Source organism: Leptonotus elevatus, chromosome 20 (assembly GCF_054856555.1).
Source record: "Leptonotus elevatus isolate MCC_2025b chromosome 20, RoL_Lele_1.0, whole genome shotgun sequence".
Lineage (NCBI taxonomy): Eukaryota > Metazoa > Chordata > Actinopteri > Syngnathiformes > Syngnathidae > Leptonotus > Leptonotus elevatus.
This window is the reverse complement of record NC_141258.1, coordinates 10,148,831-10,169,531: the sequence shown is the minus strand read 5'-3', so window position 1 is coordinate 10,169,531 and position 20,701 is coordinate 10,148,831. Positions and strand designations below refer to the sequence as shown.

The window sequence follows — 20,701 nt, the reverse complement described above, 5'->3', positions numbered from 1 at the left end:
CTGCTTGCTCATCAGACACGAGGAAATGTACATAATTGTTGCGTTTATATCAGGGGTGCGCAAGTTCGGTCCTCGAGAGCCCATATCCAGCCTTTTTCCCCCCATGTTTCCCTCTTGCAGCACAGCTGAATCCAATGATCAGCTAATCAGCAAGCTTTGCAGGAGCTGATAACGATCTGATCATGAATCAGGTGTGTTAGTGGGGAGAAACATGGAAAACAGGCTGGATAGGGGCTCGCGAGGACCGGATTTGAGCACCCCTGGTTTATTTCATAAAATGAGCGTTACACCTATGTAGGACTGTGCAATTAATCGAAATGTAATTACAATTTCAATTATTACACTCCACAAATACAAAATCAGCATAATCTTAAAAAATATTAATACAAATTTTGAGTTGTTTAAATGAATAGATTTGCAACTTTTTAAAATTCTAAAATACCTAATTTAATTACATTACATCTTAATATTTTTTACGTTTAAACATTTTCTTGTTTTGTACCAAAAAATAAATGATCATGCTAATTGTGATTTCAATAATTACCAAAAATAATTGTGATTAATATTTTCTTCATAATGGAGCAGCCCTCAGGGATGATAGAGAACAGCTATTATAATACTATGGAAAATAATAAAAGATGAGTAATTTGACAAGTCAGGCTCGTTGGATTAGCTATATTTATTTATTTATGAGGTTTTACTACAAGTCAACATACATGTTCTAAACACAATTACAGAATATACATTTTCCCTTTAAATGCTCAGTTAAGTATACGAGGTAATTGTGGAATTTACACGTGACCCCAGAGAGGAACATGTGACTTATTTTTTTAATTAAGACTGCTGAATGACAAAAATCACGACCAGACTTTTTGTTTTCCATTAAAGAACTTGAAACGCTGAATAAGGCTGAAACAAAAGCAAGTGCATCTAAACACAGTCAGTGTAATTGTTTCCTTTAAGGCTATATTTACGATACACTGCTTGTTTCAAGTGAGCCAATTCTGTACATTTTGGGTGCCGTATATGGCATAGCAATAGCAGCATAAATGGGGGAAAACTTGACGTGATCTACATACAGTACACACATTGGTGATGTCCACACACCATCAATTAAGGTCTACATATGCTACATTAGAGGCGTGCCTAGCCTTAAAAACACAAATTTGCAGACGAAGACCCATGCAGGCGCGCTTACCTTCAAGGCCAACTAAACACTACTATTGAATATTTCATTAGCCTAATAGCATAGTTACCCTTTTCTGTCATAGTTTTGATTTGATTCTGAAAATATTCAACTCTCACTATGCTGTTAGGCTAATGATTTTTAACACTTTACATATGTTGATATGGCGACACGTTTGTGCACTTGTGTTTGTTAAACTGACGACGATGTGTCCCGTCAGTGTAAACAGCCGTATTGAATATGGCTCAACTTCAATTGTACATGGAAACATTCCGTGACGTTCCAAACAAACTGGATAGCCATTAAATCAAAATTGGCCATTTGGACCTGCAGTGTAAAGTTGTTCTACATGTTTTTAACCCAATAAACACCAACAACAACGGGGAGCTAAGAGAGAGCTGTGAATCAAGTCCCTGAATTGATATGAATGCATTAAGAGGAGGGTGTGCCTGAAGGACTGAGATGAATCCCTTTTCCAAGTGGCGTCAAAGTGCATGCTTTCAAAACAGAACAAAAAAGCTGCCAGTTTTTACTGTAAACGTTCATCCCCTCAACGACATCGCCAGTTTGCTGTCGTGTCTGTGTATTTTACTATTTTCTATAAAAATATAAATCCCTAGCATGAATAAAAATATCAAAATGAGGAGATACTGGACAGACTTTTAAAAAATATACAAATGAGTGGAAATAAGTGGTTGAGGAAGCCTCTATTTTAGAGGAAATCCAACCCAGTACATCCCAGTGTGTTCGTGTATATCCTGCTGGTGGTTAATCAGGGTTGGTCGAGGCACCTCTTCTCAAGCGCGGAACTTAACCTGTCCATGCTGCCGCAGCATGACTTGAGAGCCTTGCGGTTGCTGTAGAGTGGCACAGAAATAATGAAGTATAAAACAAACACTTCATAATGGCAGCATCGCGTTGAAGCGGTGTCGTTCCTTACTTAGACAGGATGGTGTGAAGCAGTGAGGCGTGATGCTGGGCGAAGTAATCCTGCTGGACCGCATGTTCCAAACACAACAAGAGGCCTGGTGTTAGTGGCTCCTTTTTCTTCTTCCCTTCTCCCTGAAACACAGAGACAGACACAGTGGGGAAGTTTGAAAAAGAGAAAGAAAAACGACTTTACTATTAGAGAGTAGGGCTGGACGATTATGGTAAAATACTAAATCAAGATTAATAAAACAATTATTGATTTGAAAATTTGTCAAATCATGTGGAAATTAGTGCTACAGTATGACCCCCCCCAAAAAAGTCTTGAATATATTTGTATCCTTGAATTTTGAGGAAAAGAAAATTCTGTCAATCCGTATAAAAAAAAGGAAGCTACAATAAAAAAAGTAAAATAAAAATACTGTATACTACTAAAACGTACGTACTTGCAAAACAAATCCTGGGTGTTCCTGCACGTTTTGGCCTCTTAGGGGCAGTGTGGTGCCGTGCAACCATAGTGTACACGCTTACAATGAGAACAGAAGTTGCGATTGAATTCTGTTAAAATAAATCCTTTTCCACAAATTGAGAGGAATTTGTGCCTGTGAGTAGTGTTGTGGGTATGTGTTTTCGCAGCATTTGTGTGTGAATATTCGTTATTTGAAGGACTATTATTCCCAAAGTTGATGCTAACTTTTTGTTAGTATTTGAATGGGATCCGTCATGCTTGACAGCTCCTTAACATTAACGCTAGGCTAGTGATGTTTTAAAAACACATGTATGTAATTCTCCTTATTGTGTGTTTCGTTTTACAGCTAACTCCAACTGGAGTGTCATTAACTCATTCACTCCCAGCCATTTTCACTGAAGCAACCCCCTTCGCTCCCGGCTGTTTTTCTGGATTTTGACTCATTTTGCAAGGCCCACAGAATGTTGTGCTATAAAAATATGGAACCTACCAAAAGAAAGATTAGACTCTTCTTTCATCAGAAAAAAAAGTATATTTATATCTCTTTCTGTTTTGCAGCAGTTAGCATTAGAATATAGCTATTAGCTAAGTTTCATCATTATTCACAAATCAGTAGGGGAAACAGCTTGTTGCAACATGGCCCTGGTTGATCTCTTTTACTCTGCTGCCACCCGCTGGCCGTTTTTGTAATTACGACCATTGTTTCAAGCATTCTCTTCAGTTCTGAGGCTGCATCAAAGCCTTCTGTATGCTCCAGTATAAAAAAATGTATATGTATATGTATATGTATGTATATATATATATATATATATATATATATACACACACACACATTTATATATATAGATCCAAGCTAGCTACAAGCTACATGGTGCATTCAGCATCCTTTCACAGCGTAGGTAACTTGTAAACGTACCGCAGCGTTCTGCACATTCATTGTTTTTCTTCACTCATTCCATTTGAATGATCAAGAGAAGCCAAAAATCAAAATTGCGATAACATTTCGGTTAGTCATCCAGCCCTATTAGAGAGGCCTTCCTTCTCCTCACTTCAACATAGTTCTTCGACACCAAGAAGTTAGCGACTGCAGTCATACCTTGAGGACTCCTATGAGGACCAGCAGTGTGGAAAGGGTGGTGTACGCTTGGAGAGCTGAACCTGACAGAAGCTTCCTCAACAGCATGTCTGCGAGATGGAGACTTTTTTTTTTCAATCACATCTTTTCAAAGACAAATATAACCTATTTCTGCATCTGACTTACCAAAAGTTTCCAGCACAGTAGCCTTCGCCACTGGCTCCTCGCTGTACAAAGAAGCCACTTTGAGAAGGACCTCGACAGCCTCGTGTGGATCCAAAATGTTTACCTGGTGAGAGGAAGAGATATTGTAAAGTGTACACAAAATCATGATGTCATTGTTTTTTGTTTTTTTTCAAACCCCCACCTCCGGTAGCAGGTGTCTCCTCATCTCTCCCAGCTCAAGAAGCTTCTCGGCAGACGGGCAGTCGAGGAAAGATGAGACCTCTTCCTAAGGTACCACACAAAACTTTACATACACTTACCTGCCACAATATTAGGTACACCATGCTGTCTTTCTTTACAAAATAACTATTGTTTTCATTGTGGTAACCAAAATACGAAAACAATCCGAGTACTGTCATCTTACAGGAAACTGTGATTTCGAAGGACTCTCTCCATTTGCTGTCGTGCCATTTTCTTTAACAAAAGAGTCTTCTTCGTTGCAACCATTACATCCATTACTTGCGTCGGCGTCATCATCCTCCTCATGTCCATCATCTTCATCATCCTCGTCATCAGCTTCCCCCTCATCATCACTACAAAGACCAATTGGGATCAGAATCGCTGACAACAAACTGCAATTCCTGCACCGTTTTACCTGAGTGAAGCCAGCATGTCTCCTTTGTCCTGGCTCTCCATCACTTCCCTTAGAGCCTCGCAGCCCTCCTCCCCCAGGCAGTTGCCTGTCTTGGCCGACATACGGACGGACAGATGCACGGGTTATACGCAGTAAAACAAATGACATCATTCCCTCTGCCTTTTTAATGTGTCTACCGTTCAGATCCACTTTCTCCATGTGAGGTTTGTCCATGAGCGTCTGAGCCACCACGAGGGCCGCTGCCTCTGTGATTTCGCCAAATGACACATTCAGCTCCTGTAGGCAGACATGTCATACAGTGCCTAAAAGATGATTCAATTCGTTTTTGTTTTTTTAATCAAAATTATTACCATGACATTTAATTGATCTAATATTGTGTCATGTTTATGTTGTGAAGTGTATTGCTGTATGTCTTCTTAGCTACTCACAATTACGTTCTTTGGACAAGTTATTTATTGAATTCCTCAATGACGCTAACATGAAAAAACCCATTGGAAGACCACATCTGAGATTCAAACCCCAAACATCAGAACTGTGAGACAGATGTGCTAACCACTAGGGCACCATGCTGCTAGATTGCCTGCTGTAGAAAACTAAGAATAAAAATTCCAAATCCAAAAGTCATTTGTAACAAAGATAATAAACATATGCAGTTTGCTGTGCTAACCTTGAGGACTGGCAACCCTTCCCTGAGGACCGCCGCCAGGGCGATGGCGCCTTCACAACGGACCAAGCAGTCACCAAAGTTGATCACTTGGATGTTCCTCAGGTGCCCGAGAGCCTGTAAGGGCCAACGGCAGTGTCATGATTTTGTGTTATACTTGTGTTGGGAGTCAAGAGGCCTGACCTGAGCCATAGCCAGCGTTCCCCTCTTTGTGAAGGTGTTGTCGTTGAGGTTGAGCACGCGGAGATCTGCGTTGTGTCGCATGGCCGCAGCTAAAGCCGTCACGCCAGCGTGGTTGATACCGTTCTGCGGCATGTGGACCTCCTCCAGGCTACCCATCGTCTGAAGTGTCGCGTTAAAAAAAGAGAAAAATAAACAAAACAGCGCACACACACACAAAGTAATAAAAACAATAACGGAATGTTTATAGATTACCACATTGCACACATTTTGAGTAGCAGTATCAGAAAATGTATCAGATTTGTTATTTCTACTTGCAGCCAGTATATCAAAAGAGGTGTTAATCAAGCAGATATTTTTACGTGAAAGGCCTTGGCCAAGGCACTGGCTCCTTCGTTTTCCAATCGGTTCCTCCCAGCAACAAATACTCTGAGTCTGAGTGGAGTTCCTACAACCAATGACTGTCTGTGGCACTCCAACAGTGCTTCAGCCAGGATCTACAGAGAGCACAAAGCATTTTCATGATCAGTTCTGAAAAACGGTGTTTGTCGTGAATTCTCATCTTCAAGTTCACCTTTCCTCCTCCGATTCCCATTCCACAATTGTTTAGTCTCAGCTCCCTCAACGTGTGGCAGGCGGCGCTTCTGAGCAGCTGATCGATCCCCTTCACACCATCCGGTCCGAAAGCATTGTCACTCAAGTCCAGCACGGTCAGACGGGCCCCGGCGATCATTAATCCACTGCTCAGTGATTTCTGTTGCAAACATACAATTTTTTTTTTTTATGTACTCTTTAGTTAAACTGATCTGGAATGTTTTACAAATAAAGTCAGAAATGTGTTGTGTAAATCTGTCATGAATAGGGGGGATTCTCACCAGGGCCACTGGGATTTCAGAGCGTAGTCTTCCAGTGAAAAGGTCGCTCCAGTAACATCTCTTAAAAGAAAAAGAAAAAAAAGAATAACATTGAGTGAGTTAATAGCAAGTCCAAAGTTGTTAGTCTTGATAATGTGTACCTGAAGCTGATCTTTGCTTTCCAGTGTCTTGGCAATGGCTCTGGCTGCGTCCACACCCAGAGTGTTTCCCTCCAAGCGTAAAACTCTCAAATCCTGGTACTGTTCGATCTCCTGGACCAGCTCTTCCACTGCAGAAGCACACATTCTCAAGAAATAATACAACACGGCGCATTTGATTGACATCCATCACTGGCTGGCCAAACCTGATTCTGCGTTGTCTAGCTTAAGCCCCAGGCCTTTATAGCTTAGCTCTCCATCTCCTAAATGGGTCTTGGAAAGAGTATTAACCAGCTGGGCAATGTCATCTGCAGCCATGATGTCTTAGGGAGGGAGACATTCAAAAACAAGCGTTAGGTCATTGCAGGTAAGTTTTGAACAACCTGAACTTACAAATCGGCCAAAGTGACGTTCGACTGAATAACTAACGTTTCTCGAACGTACAACTGACGTTAAGTACAAAAATAGTCACAACAAAGACGCTTGGGCGTGTTAGCTCAATCGATGCTAGCAGGTGCTACTCCGGACATGTGAACAGCACAACTAGCTCACAACGTGCTGCGTTCAACCTTTGCCAAGAAATAATGAGGTGTTATGGTCAGCCACACATCGCTATAGGAAGGCAAATTTCAGGGACCAAGAGAAGGAGCTCACCGCCGACAGCGAATTCCACGGAAATAATCGCAAAAACACGCCGACCGGTGAGTGAGAACTGAGAAGCGCGCCGGTTGCTAAACGTGTGACGTCACGTCTTCCGGGTTTTCTTTTTGGTCGGTTACGTCACACTAGTTGGAAACAAAATAAATATATAAAAAAAATAAAAAATGCTCGATTTCGCCATGTAAACTAGTTACGTAAATTTATAACATAGTAAATTGTAATAGTTATGTATCTGTATTTGGTTGTGTATGGTAAATTTAACGTTTCACTATGCCGTCACACACACTTCTGGGTGGCAAAAGTAGTGTTTTCATGCGAGCAATTCAGCACTCTGAACAATTAAAAGGTCTGACCATCCAGAACATTATAGATATCATCAACTAGTCCTAATTACATTATGAATACTGTAGTTGAAATTTTCATTCAATTGTGCCTGAACAGTAATGTAGAAGGGCCACTTTTACTATTTTTTTTTAATACTTATTACACATGGTAAAAGCAATATTCAATCAAGCAATTATACATTGCCTAATGTATATTGTATAATTGTAATGTTTGTATAATGTAGTTATTGGGAAAAACTGCCACTCCTAGAGGCAATAACTCAACTTTAAAGCATGTTAAAGCAACCAATAAGGACAACAATAATACAACTATAAGGCAAATAGTTTAGAAACAGCATCAAGTCGAACAGTCGAAACAGACTCGTCAATGAATATTATATGACAATCAATGTGTGCCTTAATTGTTTGTATTTGAAATTATGAATAAAAAAAGCAGAAAGTGGAGGGAAAATGTTTTTGTTTCTGAAACGGATCTTGATTCTTCGCAGTGTCATGAAGATAAATTATTATTTTGGCTGTAAATTTGTGTCTTTGCATAACTAGAAAAGTTTATTATGAATAATATTATTATTACTCACATTTATTTTACTTTTTCGACAGCGACACTTTTAAAGTTGCCCCCCACCTTTGGACACCTTGGAGTAGAAAATGATGAATGAACTCCAAACACAGCCTATAAAACGACGCAACTTTGATGCCCCCTTGTGGTTGCTTTTCGATTGAAACTTGTTGCCATACTGCACTAGCCAAAACAGCTAGTAGAAAGGAGGCTAACATTTAGCTAGCGAGCAGTTTAGCAGCAGCTGTAGCTCGTGGGGGGAAAAAAAAGCTAGTGCTCGGTTTACAAATCAATGCCAAGAACACAATATTTACAAATATGCTGCCTGTATAGCGAGTGCTAGGTGCATATTTCCTCCCGTCTTTATCGCCAATAACGCTCCGTGGAAACTCCGAAACGCGTGAAACTTACGGTGAGTTGTGAAAAAAAAGAAAAAAGAAGAGAGACTTGACCAATCACACTAGCTAGCTACTCGGTTTTCGTCAACTAATCTTCTGCTGTTAAGTATGCACAACAAGCCTGCATGAATACAAAGTAGACATTAAACTATGCTAACGACCCAAATATGCATACACGAAAGCGAAGTTGAACTCAGGTCGGACTCGTTAGCTTTTAGCACTACTAGCGTTAGCAGGTCGACTATAACCGCGTTTACCTCTTGATTACTTTAATGTTAACATTAATATCGGCTAACACAACACTTGGTGTCTATTTTGAGTGAGTTTTGTCGGTGCACTTTTCAACTGAAGCACGTAATGTCGATTGACGCGAGTTAGCATAACAACAATGCTAACATGCGGGGCTCATGCACAAAACGTTGCAGTTTAGACATCAAATCTGTCGCGCGTGTTAAATTTTATTTTTTAAATGAGGAATGTTAATAATCGTTTCAGCTTTTGCGCCATCCCGCTGTTTGTAATTGAACAAGCGCCGTCATTTCGTCAGCGTGTTTACCAAAGGCCCTGCGGATGCATGGAGCCAACTAGAAATGTTGACATTTTTTCTTCTTTTTTTTTTTATAAAAACAACCATGTAATGTAAAGTATTTTTTTGTGACGCCGTCGTTTTATGTGGGAATATTCAGACCATGGCAAATGTGAAAATAAGTAAAATTCTATTTGCTTTCTTCTTCAGGCAATGGATTCCGATAGACTGAAGCGAAGAGAGGAAATCCAGAAAGCAATGAGTTTTATCCAGTGAGTAAAATAATAGTCATAATGGAAAATTTATGTATAAAATAGACAGATATATTGTCCCCTTGTTTGAGACCAAAGTGGTGACTTGTGCTATCTGTTTACAGGTCTTCATTGCCTTTCCCAGAACCAGAGAATTATGAGGTTTGGTTATCCTCTTCTATGCATTTATTTTTCCTTTTTACTGACTCGTTTTTGACATCCTCATATTCCCTATATAAAGTGTGAGACAGGAGTGTATGTAAGAAGTAATGAACCTAAGTCCACAATTTTTGGAGGCTTGTGGCATACATTGTTTTCTCTCCTGTCCAGTCTGTTTCCAATGTGCTTTATGCATGACTTTAGTTGTTTGTTCTGACATGACTGTATTTTATTTTGCAATTTTTGTACAGTATTACAAGGAAGGTATCTCTATAGTATTTTTATGTTTCTGGTGCCGTATTATTTTCATGGCCTCATTCAAATGTGTGTTTCAGGCTTTTCTGACCCAGTTGGTGTGTAACCTCTTGGATGAGGGCAACTCCTGCTTCCGGCGAGACGGCGATTGCCGTCAGGCAGCCCAGCAGTATGGAGAAGGGATCAGTGTCGCCCGTTACGCCCAGGCCGAAGCCCTCGTCATCCCCTACAAGCTGCTGGAGGGCCTCTACGTCAACAGGGCTGCCGCTTTCTACCAAATTGTGAGGGGAATTGCTTCCTATACTGCTTTCACAAATGATCTTTGATTAGAATTGTTTCCCTTGCACTGGCTATTTCTTCACAAGCTTATATCGCTTGTTTACAGTTTATTGATGCTTGAGTTTTTTGCTAGCTACAATAATAATGGATATATTCCTATAGTGGGACTGATAAAGTCTTTATATAAGGTTTTAAAAATATTGTACAGCACTAAACAAAATGCTTGTTTTTCTCCTCAGAGGGAATTTGAGCGCGGCATTCAGGACTGTGATAGTGCGCTGTTTGCGTCGGAAGGCAGTCGGAAGGCTCTCTATCGCAAAGCGCTGTGCCTGAGAGAATTGGGACGGCTCAGAGAGGCGTACGAGTGCGGCACCAAATGTCTGCTTACGGAACCACATGTATGTTATGTTGTGTTTATATATTTTTTTGACAGTGATAGGTGGCAGTTCAGGTAACAGTTGACTGGGATTTTTGTTAGGTGTTATTAAGGAGGAAGAGTGTATCTACACAGCATGTCCAAGTGTGCAATTCTAATTGAATTGTTTATGGATTTGTATTCACATTTGTAAAAGGCCCGATTATGATCCGGAAGTGTAACTTGAGAGAGGAAAAAATTCGAATTGTGTCACTTGAGCCATGCAGCGTAAATATAGCCCGCTTGAGTAATTTCATTCTTTCCTTTTGTGATTTTCTTTTTAGGACAGACAGGTATGTGATCTGGCTCAGGATCTGGCCAATAAGTTGGGCCTTAAGGGCCGTAAAGCCTACATCAGCCAGGCTGAGCCACGGACAGCCACGGAGGGAGAGAGTCTTGATGACACATCCGCACCCACTGGAGAGGTGCGTCTTCATGTCACAGCTCATTGATTGATGCCTTATATAGACCTAACGGATTTTCTTTATTTAGTTGTCTTCCAATGGGATGGAGTCTCTGGGTGACATGGGACCAGGTACGGCAACATTCTGTGAACATGGATTCCAACCTCGGATCCCTACATTTATTTCTTGTATCTCCTCATGTTTTTGCACACCCTCAGCAGACCTGGCCAATGCTCAGTGCATCCCAGCACCTCTGGCCACGCCCATCCCAGTCAGCGACGACCCCTCGGTCCTGACCCCGTGCACAGACCTGTCGGAGAGCCCCGGCAGCCAGTCCCTGCCGCCGATGCCGTACTCGGTCCCCGTGTCTGAACACATGGACGAATGCGGCAGCGTCATCAAGGACGAGCTCGACAGTCTCCTGGATTGCATTCCCAAGAAAGTCAGCGAGGTGGGAGGACATATTGCTGTCCAGCATTTTATCACATGTAACGGCAATAACTGTTGGAATCTGCCCCCCAGAGTCCCGCGGGTGCCATCCCCACCAACCTTCCAAACACAGCGGTGGGTCTGCGGCCCCCGTACTCCCCCAACCTCCCCGCCCCGTCAGCCCAGCTCGCCCCCACGTTCTTCGGCTCTTCCATCAGTGACATGCCACAACTGGAGCCTTACTCGCCGCTGGCCCAGCGAGACCAGGGCTCCACCCAAGCGCAGGACGCTCTGGGAGGCTTCTCAAGCGGAGCCATGGATGGGGAGGGGAAAGTCATTTCTGGTGGGCTGGACTCTTTATCAGAGTACGCTCTCCCCGGTGAGTGAACGTTTGGCCAAGCAATCATTCTTCGCTACAATTTTACTGGCAAAGTCATTTTCAATCACTGGTAGATTACGCATGGATTGTTTTTTCGCAACAATGTTGACAGCTGACATGATATTTGCTGCAAAGTGCTCATCACTGTGTGCATGTGCTCTTTAAGGGGGCAGAGTGTGTCACAGCTTCATCCCTGGGACGCGCAGCCACGGCTCTGCACAAGCAGTGAGTCCAATCTTTGAGTGTTTTATGTTGTCTACCAAAACTTTTCCGGGGACTTCTTTAGGAGTGGGACCATTTGGTTGGATAGAACAATTTCATCGGATATATCTTTGTCAATTTTTTTCCCCCCTCCAGAATGGTCTAGCAGGAACAAACCTCTCCATGCTGTCCAGGAATCCTCTGGCTGGCACACACGAGTTCCGCCAGGCCTGCCATGCCTGTTACAGTCGAATAGGTTAGTCAGGGTTTCCGCGGGTCATTAAATGGATCTTGCTCAAATGAAGGCCTTTAAGCATACATATGTCGAGATACATCCAACATGTAAAAACATAGTTCATGCTTTATTTCACATAGAACATTGTGCAAAGGGGTCACTATAACACAATTTTGCAATAAATGTAATTTAAAAAAAATAAAAAAATTGTGGGCAGTGGTGATTGGTTTTAATTCGCAATGGACAAAATTGCCTGGAGTCCACAAGTTGCTTTATGTTTCAAAATACCAACTGCTCTGAATTTGAAAAGAAAATACTGCTCCTGTCTCCAACATGAAACACTAATGCCACCCAGTGGCAGAAAATTCTCAAACACAAATCTGATTCAATGTTTCACACTCCTTTTAACTGTTTAGTATACTATTAACAAACTATTATACTATTTTAAACTTCAAATAACTATGAATTACTTACTATAAAATTACTGTATCACTGAACTAAAATATATAACCATGTTTATATTTCCTAACCATATTTGTCCATTTCTGTTTAGTATAAAAAAATATATATATATTTATTTTATTTTATTTTATTTATTTTATATTTTAGAACGGGTGGGCACACTCGGTCCTCGAGGGCCGGAGTCCTGTAGGTTTTGGATGTTTCCCTTCTCCAACACAGCTGATATCTGATCAGCTCACCAGCAAGCTCTGCATAAGCCTGGTAATGATCCTGTTGATTGGAATCAGTTGCGTTGTAGCAGGGAAACGTCCAAAACCTGTAAGACTCTGGCCCTTGAGGACCAGGTTTGCCCACTACTGTTTTAGAATAGAACTATTGATTTTTTTTTAATACTGATTGTATGTTATTAGTCTTCTAATATTTTGTTTGCAACTTCTAACTTTTTCCTCTTATCCACATGGCCTGTAGATTCTGACAGGGGTACTAACTATGGAAATCAGCCTTGTGACTGTACTAGTAGTGCATTAACATAAAAAAAAACTATTGACATGTTCATTAATGTACGCTGTCCCCTATTGAACACAAAAAAAATCAATTATATATTTAGAACCTATTACGTGTGATTAATTTGCAAAGAGTGTGTGTATATGCAGTATGACGTGGGCATTTAATTAGTTTTAAGTTGCATTGAATTAGATATGCTCATACGTACAGAATCCCTGTTAGTAGACTGTTAATGTTAAAAGTATGAACGCGTGTGTGAATTTCTTTGAATTTTTAGTCTTTTTCTGTTTTGATACATTGGGCAAACTTTTGTTCTCCTCTTGCTTACAGGTCCGCGAGTGATGGACTACAAATACCAGCCAGAAGCTGCGCATCGATGTAAGAGGGACGTCTTGCTGTGTCGCCTCAAAAACAATGACGACCCTACCTGGAAGCGGATTCGGCCCCGGCCTGCGCGGAACAACTTCTTAGGGGCCTTCGTACTCTGTAAAGGTGTGTGTTTACATTTCCATCCAAAAAAAAAAAAATAGAGTTGTATGCGCATTTCCCTAACATCGTCCTTCTTTTTTTTGTGTCCTGCAGAGGTCCAGGAACGCCAGGAGTGCCAGTACGGTGAGAACTGTACCTTCGCATACTGCCAGGAGGAAATTGACGTCTGGACACAGGAGAGGAAGGGCGCACTGAGCCGAGAGCTGCTGTTTGACCCCCTGGGGAGCACGGAGAGACGCGCTCTCAGTGTCACTAGGTTGCTGCAGCTCCACATGGGCATGTTCATGTTCCTCTGTGAGGTAAGATCAGTCCGTCGAGAAGATGCTCCTCTCTTTCTGTTTGGGGGGGGAAAAAATATTACAGGAAGTCTTATTTGTATGAATTTGTTCTTTTATTAGGAATGTTTTGATAGTAAGCCCCGCATCATAAGCAAGCGCAGTAAAGAAAACCTGGCAGTGTGTTCCAACCTCACAGCTCGACACCCGTTTGATGACAATAAGTGAGTGCGGGGCTCTTTGAATGTCAGGATCGTTTATTTTTTATTTTTTATTGTACGCCACAACGATGACGATCATGGAATGTGACTCTAGGTGCCTGGTGCATGTGGTGCGGTCAGCCAATGTGCGCTACAGCAAGGTGCGACCTCTCCACCCCCTCTGCCAGTTTGATGTTTGTCGCCACGAGGTTCGCTACGGCTGCCAGCGCGAGGACAGCTGCTCCTTTGCACACTCGGTCATAGAGCTCAAATGTTGGGTGCTTCAACAAGACACTGGTAAGCGGAGAAAGTACACTTTTTTTCTTCCTTTTTTAATTTCCTTTTTTTTCCCCCTTCAATTATACAATTTGTTTTCAAGGCAATATTTTTCTGTTTCAATTGAAGTTAAAAAAAAATAAGTCAATAAATTGCCTAAGAATTAAATAAATGCAGCCAAATAAAATCATTTTCATTAATTAATTAATTGTTACATTATACTTTTGAAGAATTATGAGTCAGGGAGTAGTCATGGTATGCCAAAATTTTGGGGTACACAATAAATAAATAAAAAGTTTGTGAACCACTGTTCTCGACAACCGCTAATGACAAATGTCATGTTAAAAATGAATAATAGTGATGGTAACGGAATATGGGATGTTTTATGCAGCAATAACTGACATTCTGCTCTATCGCCCACATTGTCTTCAGGCATTACCCATGAAGAAATGGTGCAGGAGTCCAAAAGACATTGGCAGAGATTAGAGCAGAATGCACAGAAGCAGCAAAGGGTATGTTGGAAATATCAATGAGATGGTGCAGTTCTGTTCCTGATGATTCAAGACCTTCAACACTTTATATTTACCCTTATTTTTTAATTTCCTTCTTTTCCAGCCCATCCATATTTCCCACCTGAGCAGCAGCATGCCCGTAGGAGGAGTCGGAGGAATGGGGGTGGGAGCGGGTGGAATAGGGGGAGGGGACGGCATGGGCGGGGGCGGCGTCTCTTCTGTGGGAGCGCTTGGAGGCGGCGGTGGCGGGCGGGGCCGCCCGCTCAACCTGAAAATGAAGTTTGTTTGCGGCCAATGCTGGAGAGAGGGACAGGTGAACGAGCCCGACAAGAACCTCAAGTACTGCACTGCCAAAGCACGCCATAGGTGGGGCCGCGCTCGAAGCACGCGCTGGATTTGCCCTGAAGCGAGAAACCATGTGACGTGCAAAAATGTGTTTGTTTGCCAGCTGGACGAAAGAGCGTCGAGTGCTGCTGGTGAAATCCTTTGAGAAGAAGAAGTGGGTTGTCGTCCGGCCTCTCCCATTCTCCCGCACCTATCCACAGCAATATGATGTGAGTGCCCCCACCCCCACCCCCCGTGACCCTCATCATGGACTCACCAACATTCAACATGAAACACTAATGCCACCCAGTGGCAGAAAAATGACCACAACACAAATCAGTCTTTCTTCTTCTAGTTCTGTTAGTTTCTTTGCATTTTCCAGCAGTCTCAAATTTTAAACACCAGGATGTTAAATTTCATTAGTTTGTAACCTGCTTAATAATCAGAAAGTGATTAACTCATTCACTGCCATTGACGGCTATAGACGTCAAAAATTCATTTGAACTATTTCTATCACATAAAAAAAAAATCTGCTTTTGTTAACAAGAGTATGAAAACCTAGAAAACAAATAGTGTACATTTAAAACGGATATAAAATTTGCGATTAATCGTCAGTTAACTATGGAAATCATGCAATTAATTACAATAAAAAAAATTAATCCCCTGACGCGATTTAAAAAAGAAAATATTATTAAATTAGGAGTGTCAGGCGATTAAATTAAGAATTTGGGGTGTCAGGCGATTAAAATTTGTAATTGTAATTAATCGCATGACTTCACTAGTTAACTCACGATTAATCACAAATTTTATATCTGCTCTAAATGTACAATAAAAAATATTCTAGGTTTTCATACTCTTGTTAACAAAAGTGGGGAAACATGTTAAACTAATAGAAATAGTCCAAATGAATTTTTGACGTGTGCCGTCTCATTTGTCACGTCACGCCGTAAATAATTTCCTTCTACTGGTGTCTACCCAGATGTGTGTGCACGTGATGAAGCAGAAGAAGTGCCACTATATCGGCAACTGCTCGTTTGCCCACAGCCTGGAGGAGAGGGACGTCTGGACGTACATGAAGAACAACAGTTGTAAGCTGCACATGATACGAATCCAGGAGTTTGACCCTTTGATAATTGCTCCTCCACTGGCAATGAAATCCCCATTTCACTGATTGTTGTCGCTCCGTAAGATTGCGCTTGCCCTTTTCTCCAGTGAGAGACATGCAGCAGATGTACGAGCTGTGGCTGCAGCTAACCAATCAGAGCAGGCGCACGGACAGCAACGCAGTGACCCCGCCCCCGGAGGATAAGCAGGTCACCATCACGGCGGACTACAGCGAGGGCATGGTGAGTGCTTCGCCGCCGTCACGACGTGTCCGCCTACTTCACTTTGCATGACTCACTGCAAAACACATTAACACGCAATAATAGTCATTAAATGTTTGTTTTTTTCTCGCAAAATAAGGTTTAAATGGCATTGAATACTATGTCATTAAATGAGTCACTATAACATAATTTCGCAATAATAAATGTGATTAAATTATGTATGTATTTGTGAGGACTGGTGACTAGTTGTAATTACAATGAACAAAATGGTCTGGCGTCCACAAGTTGTTTCATGTTCCAGAAAATTACCACAGAATCCGATTCAATGTTTCACACTCCTTTTGAACTATTAAGCATAGTTAAAAATAAAACTTCATACAATTATGAATTACTTACTATAAAATGATTGTATTAATGAACTAAATTATGCAACCATATTTGTCCACATTTATGTTAACAAGTATGAAAACCTGGCAAAATATTTCATTGCACATTTAGAACAGATATAACCTGCGATTTAATTGCAAGTTAACTATGGAAATCATGCAATTACGATTGAAATGTGTAATCGACTGACGGGCCTTAATATATAAACAGTGTGTATGTATATTAGGGGTGGGAATCTTTAAATGCCTCACGATTCGATTCCGATTTTTGGATCTGCGATTCGATTCAGAATTGATTTTCGGTTGGGAAAGATTTTTGATTCAAGATGATTTGATTTACAAAGATATTTGCTTCAATCTATAGATGTGCAAGGAATCAGATATAAAATTTGTGATTAATCGTGAGTTTATTATTGAAGTCATGCGATTTAATTACAAAATTTAAAAAAAAATCTTAACACCCCTAATTTTTTAATAATAATTTTTTTCTTTTTTAATTAGGGCCATCAGGCGATTACATTTTTTTTATTGTAATTAAGCACATGACTTCACTAGTTAATAACTCAAGAGTAATCAAGAATTTTATATCGGTTCTAAATGTACAATACAATTTCTTTTCTAGGCTTTCATACTCTTGTTAACAAAAGTGGGGAAAATTTTTGAAACTAATAGAAATAGTTCAAATGAATTTTTGACGTCTATAGCAGTGAATGAGTTAAAATCGATTCTGAATCGTACTAAATGAGAATGGATTTTTTTAGCACACCCCTAATGTGTATATATATATATATATATATATATATATATATATATATATATATATATATATATATATATATATATATATGTGTGTGTGTATGCAATGTTAAGAGGATTAAATTAGTTTTAAGTCTCATTAAAAAAAAAAAATTTTTTTATTAGAATTACATATTTGTTGAGACTGCAGAAACCCTGAAGAACGATAATATGACGTTGCGTATCGTTCCAGGGAGGCCGACGGTTGTCCGACGGGGACGACCTCTGAGGCTTAAGCCTATCGTCGCCGACAGACCAGCTGGCCGTACCGACAACAACCCAACAGCCTGTCATCTCACCAGTTCCATCACTTACCTTGTGGGAGCCGATGTAAACACAACACAACACAACACACACGCACAGTCGCACGTTTACACAACACATGAGCCACAAATCTTTGAAGCAGCTTCGTATGTTTCGGCAGTACGTGCAAGTCCCCCTCTGTCAGGATACAGTTCTCGTTGACTCGAGTAATAATCGCAAGTACATAGGACTGAAAATGTGTTCATTTTTAGCCTCACAGCATCAAAGCAATCCTCAAATGAGCGCGCTGGCCGCGGTTCTTACTGAAGAATGGAGCTGTTGACCTTTTCAACTCGATAGTGCCAAAAAATAAAAAACACAATTCTCCACGTGCTGTCAGGTTAATCGACACCCAATTAAGCGTTCTGGTGGACCGAACCCAACTCTCTCTCTACCTTCGTGGACGTACGGCGTAGAGTCCAAATGTTGAGTTGTACTTCCTCGTTATATTGTCTGCCATATTGGTAGAGCATTTTGAATGTAACGCCTGAACGGGCCTTGAAAATGGGGGAAATCGATCGACTTGCATTTCTAAAATCACGAGCTTAAACGGTGTTTTCTCTCCCCTCCCTCGCGTTCTTTTTGAGAGGCGGCTGTGTTGCGCGCACGCGCGTGAATGATCTGCTTCTACTTCGCACATCTTAACAGATACATGAATTCAATGGAATCAAAAGAAGAGTCTTGGTTCAAGAAATAATAACCTCAACTGGACTGAATCGGTGTCAATGCTGCCCATGCAGAAAATTTCTGTTGTATTTAATTAAGAAGAAAGGAAAATCATTTTAGGCCAATAAAAAGGCCGGACTAAGATGAATAAATACATTTGAGAGGATTGAATCAAATTAAGAATGTATTTCCTTGTGTTTATAATATTGAAGCTAATTTGAAAGTAAAGGGCAAGTTGATACCGCTCCAGTCCTACTGAGCCCCCCCCCCAAAAATCATTTAATCCAATCCGGTCCTGATGGCTAAAAGAAGACTTTTTTTTTTCGTGCCTATGAGCAAAACACAAGCAGGAGAGACCCGCCTGCCGTCTCATTCAAGCCTTTAATGCAAACACAGACACAATGGAATCATGTCTATATTGAGCTCTCACACACACAAACATATTTGCATATGATGCTACTAATAATAATTGATAACTTAGCAATCAAGCATAATAAATATATAACCAGAAAACTGTATTGATTAAATAGAACTTTCTGTTATTGAGGTATTGCTATATGAAATGTATCGCTGAACTAGATGACCATAGTGATTTCAGAAAAAGTATTCTTTATTTTATTTTTTATTTTTTACGTTGTCAATTTTCCTTCCGTGTGGGTTGTTCCAGTCAAATGAGCGGGTCGCGGCGTTTAAAAAAAAAATGGACGGAACGAGAGCGCGCGTGTCGTATTCGCATGGCTAGCTGTGCCAACGAGCCCCCGTCTGGAACAGCCCACCATTTTAGCTTCTTTGAGGAATCCTATTATTACTACTACTACTCTTAGTATTATGAATATGATAATGATTGCTATTGACGATTTCTCTTCTATATGCTATTGATGATATGTACGTTTATTGCAATGTATACCTATATATGTATCCATGTATGAATATAATACTGGTAAATACGCGTCTGTGTATGTGGGCGAGGCGGGACGCAGGCAACAAAATGGTCGTCCTAATGCCGCAATCTGCCTATGTTGGCTTTAGGATCGCTGTTCCAATATGCTAATGTTGTCTGCTCACTTCCCATGCGCCGCCATCTTGGCCCTCAATGACTCCTCCAGACAAGAAGTTGATCTGAGAATCGTACACAGATGCTGATATACTCCTGCATAGCGCCTTATTTGATATAGTACACTTATAAAAATGATACATACCCTTATTGTATAACCCTGCTTACTATATACAGTACACTATATGATACCTGATAACCTATTATAATACTTAAGCACCCTGGTAAGGTAATTTTAGATAAGTGATGGCGGAGGTGTTTTTAGTGGCTTGGCAGATTGAACCGCACCTTCCTATATTTTAGTTTGATCGTATTTCAATTTGAAATCTCCTCCTGTGCGCTGATTTGCAGTCATCCTATGGAGGTATGGATAATGTTATGAATGAATATGCTTCTTTTTTTTTTGTCAAAGTTGACAGCGCTGCTGGTTAAATGATTTTTTTTTCTCTCCCCATCTACACATTTTTGCCTCAAAGTGTATTTCGACAAAAGAAGGTTGGGCGTTTATCGCTTTCATGAGAACATCTCGCCAAGCCACAGTACAGACTTCACTGCTATTCGTGTTACCGACCACCAACATTCCCCTTTTCATTTGATTCCTGATGCAGAGCTCAAATTCAATCGTGTCATTCAGTTCGAAGGAATTATTGGTTATTTGAATTAATTTCAACAATCAGAAGGAAGAAACCAGGGTTGTAAAGAAGTGGACAAACAAGGCCTCTCGTTTTGTACTGTATTTTTTTTTTTTATCATTACATTTGGGTTTCTTGTTTTTATGTTTTATTGACTTTGTTTTCTCTCCTCCCTGGTTGGAAGTTAATAAATACTCAAGTGGACCAAATCTCTTGAAAGCATTTAATAAACACTTTTAGGAAAGAAAAAAAAAGTGTGTTCATTTTTAATTTTCATTTTACAACAGTTATTGTATACCATGTCTAAATTTGAGGACTTTAACTCTTTCATATAAGTGTAGAATATGTGCAGCTGTTTACAACCACATCAAAAAATGAAGTCAGAAAACATGCTAAACTCATTAATTCACTTTACACAAGCAAATTAGACATTTATTAAATCAATGGTGGTGATGCCTATCGCAAGTTTAAACTTGTGTTGTTTACCGCAACGCTTTAACAACGATTTATGCAACCAGCGTGTTTTTTTTTCTTCCTTTAATGTAACACCGACCCAGTTTTGCGATTGGCCGCCTCTCTTTGATTGACGCACGTGTCAATCAATCAGCGATGTCTGCGACAGTCATGTAAGAAAACGCAAGCAGCTGATTGGCCCTGAGTGAATTGGGTCG

At 40.6% G+C, this 20,701-nt stretch overlaps 2 protein-coding genes across 4 annotated transcripts; one reads left to right on the top strand and one right to left on the bottom strand.

Annotated features, from left to right (window-relative positions):
* Positions 1-660: 660 nt before the first annotated feature.
* rangap1b (Ran GTPase activating protein 1b) lies at positions 661-7,077 on the bottom strand. The gene is made up of 16 exons (XM_086065225.1): positions 6,988-7,077; positions 6,540-6,656; positions 6,337-6,464; positions 6,197-6,256; positions 5,896-6,075; positions 5,684-5,818; positions 5,325-5,483; positions 5,145-5,258; positions 4,654-4,753; positions 4,478-4,562; positions 4,247-4,415; positions 4,025-4,108; positions 3,844-3,946; positions 3,679-3,767; positions 2,127-2,248; positions 661-2,043 (listed from the first exon to the last, which is right to left on the bottom strand). Exons 2-16 carry the CDS (start codon positions 6,649-6,651, stop codon positions 1,959-1,961), a joined length of 1,725 nt encoding a protein of 574 aa, XP_085921351.1. The 5' UTR covers positions 6,652-6,656; positions 6,988-7,077; the 3' UTR covers positions 661-1,958.
* A 983-nt stretch (positions 7,078-8,060) lies between these two features.
* On the top strand, positions 8,061-20,284 carry zc3h7bb (zinc finger CCCH-type containing 7Bb). Of its 3 annotated transcripts, none has more exons than XM_086064884.1 (21): positions 8,061-8,308; positions 9,031-9,092; positions 9,197-9,233; positions 9,566-9,766; positions 10,004-10,162; positions 10,464-10,604; positions 10,672-10,714; positions 10,805-11,034; positions 11,106-11,391; positions 11,558-11,616; positions 11,749-11,848; positions 13,124-13,285; positions 13,376-13,581; positions 13,681-13,781; positions 13,873-14,054; positions 14,466-14,545; positions 14,649-14,911; positions 14,994-15,099; positions 15,849-15,957; positions 16,082-16,215; positions 17,569-20,284. In XM_086064884.1, exons 2-21 carry the CDS (start codon positions 9,034-9,036, stop codon positions 17,602-17,604), a joined length of 2,694 nt encoding a protein of 897 aa, XP_085921010.1. In that variant the 5' UTR covers positions 8,061-8,308; positions 9,031-9,033; the 3' UTR covers positions 17,605-20,284. The 3 variants fall into 3 exon arrangements, with proteins under 3 accessions (XP_085921010.1, XP_085921008.1, XP_085921009.1); XM_086064882.1 differs by having other exon boundaries at positions 10,802-11,034; XM_086064883.1 differs by lacking the exon at positions 8,061-8,308 and adding an exon at positions 8,353-8,400 and having other exon boundaries at positions 10,802-11,034.
* Positions 20,285-20,701: the final 417 nt, after the last annotated feature.

What these genes read in the sequence shown, in the direction of transcription:
- rangap1b (XM_086065225.1), bottom strand. Translation starts at nt 6,651, where the DNA reads ATGGCTGCAGATGACATTGCCCAGCTGGTTAATACTCTTTCCAAGACC. An exon ending in GGAGACACCTGCTACCGGAG is followed by an intron (nt 3,947 to 4,024) that starts GTGGGGGTTTGA and finishes TCCTCTCACCAG; the next exon opens with GTAAACATTTTGGATCCACA. An exon ending in TCCTCATAGGAGTCCTCAAG is followed by an intron (nt 2,249 to 3,678) that starts GTATGACTGCAG and finishes TCTGTGTTTCAG; the next exon opens with GGAGAAGGGAAGAAGAAAAA.
- zc3h7bb (XM_086064882.1), top strand. Translation starts at nt 9,034, where the DNA reads ATGGATTCCGATAGACTGAAGCGAAGAGAGGAAATCCAGAAAGCAATG. An exon ending in CACCCGTTTGATGACAATAA is followed by an intron (nt 13,782 to 13,872) that starts GTGAGTGCGGGG and finishes ATGTGACTCTAG; the next exon opens with GTGCCTGGTGCATGTGGTGC. An exon ending in ACTGCCAAAGCACGCCATAG is followed by an intron (nt 14,912 to 14,993) that starts GTGGGGCCGCGC and finishes TTTGTTTGCCAG; the next exon opens with CTGGACGAAAGAGCGTCGAG.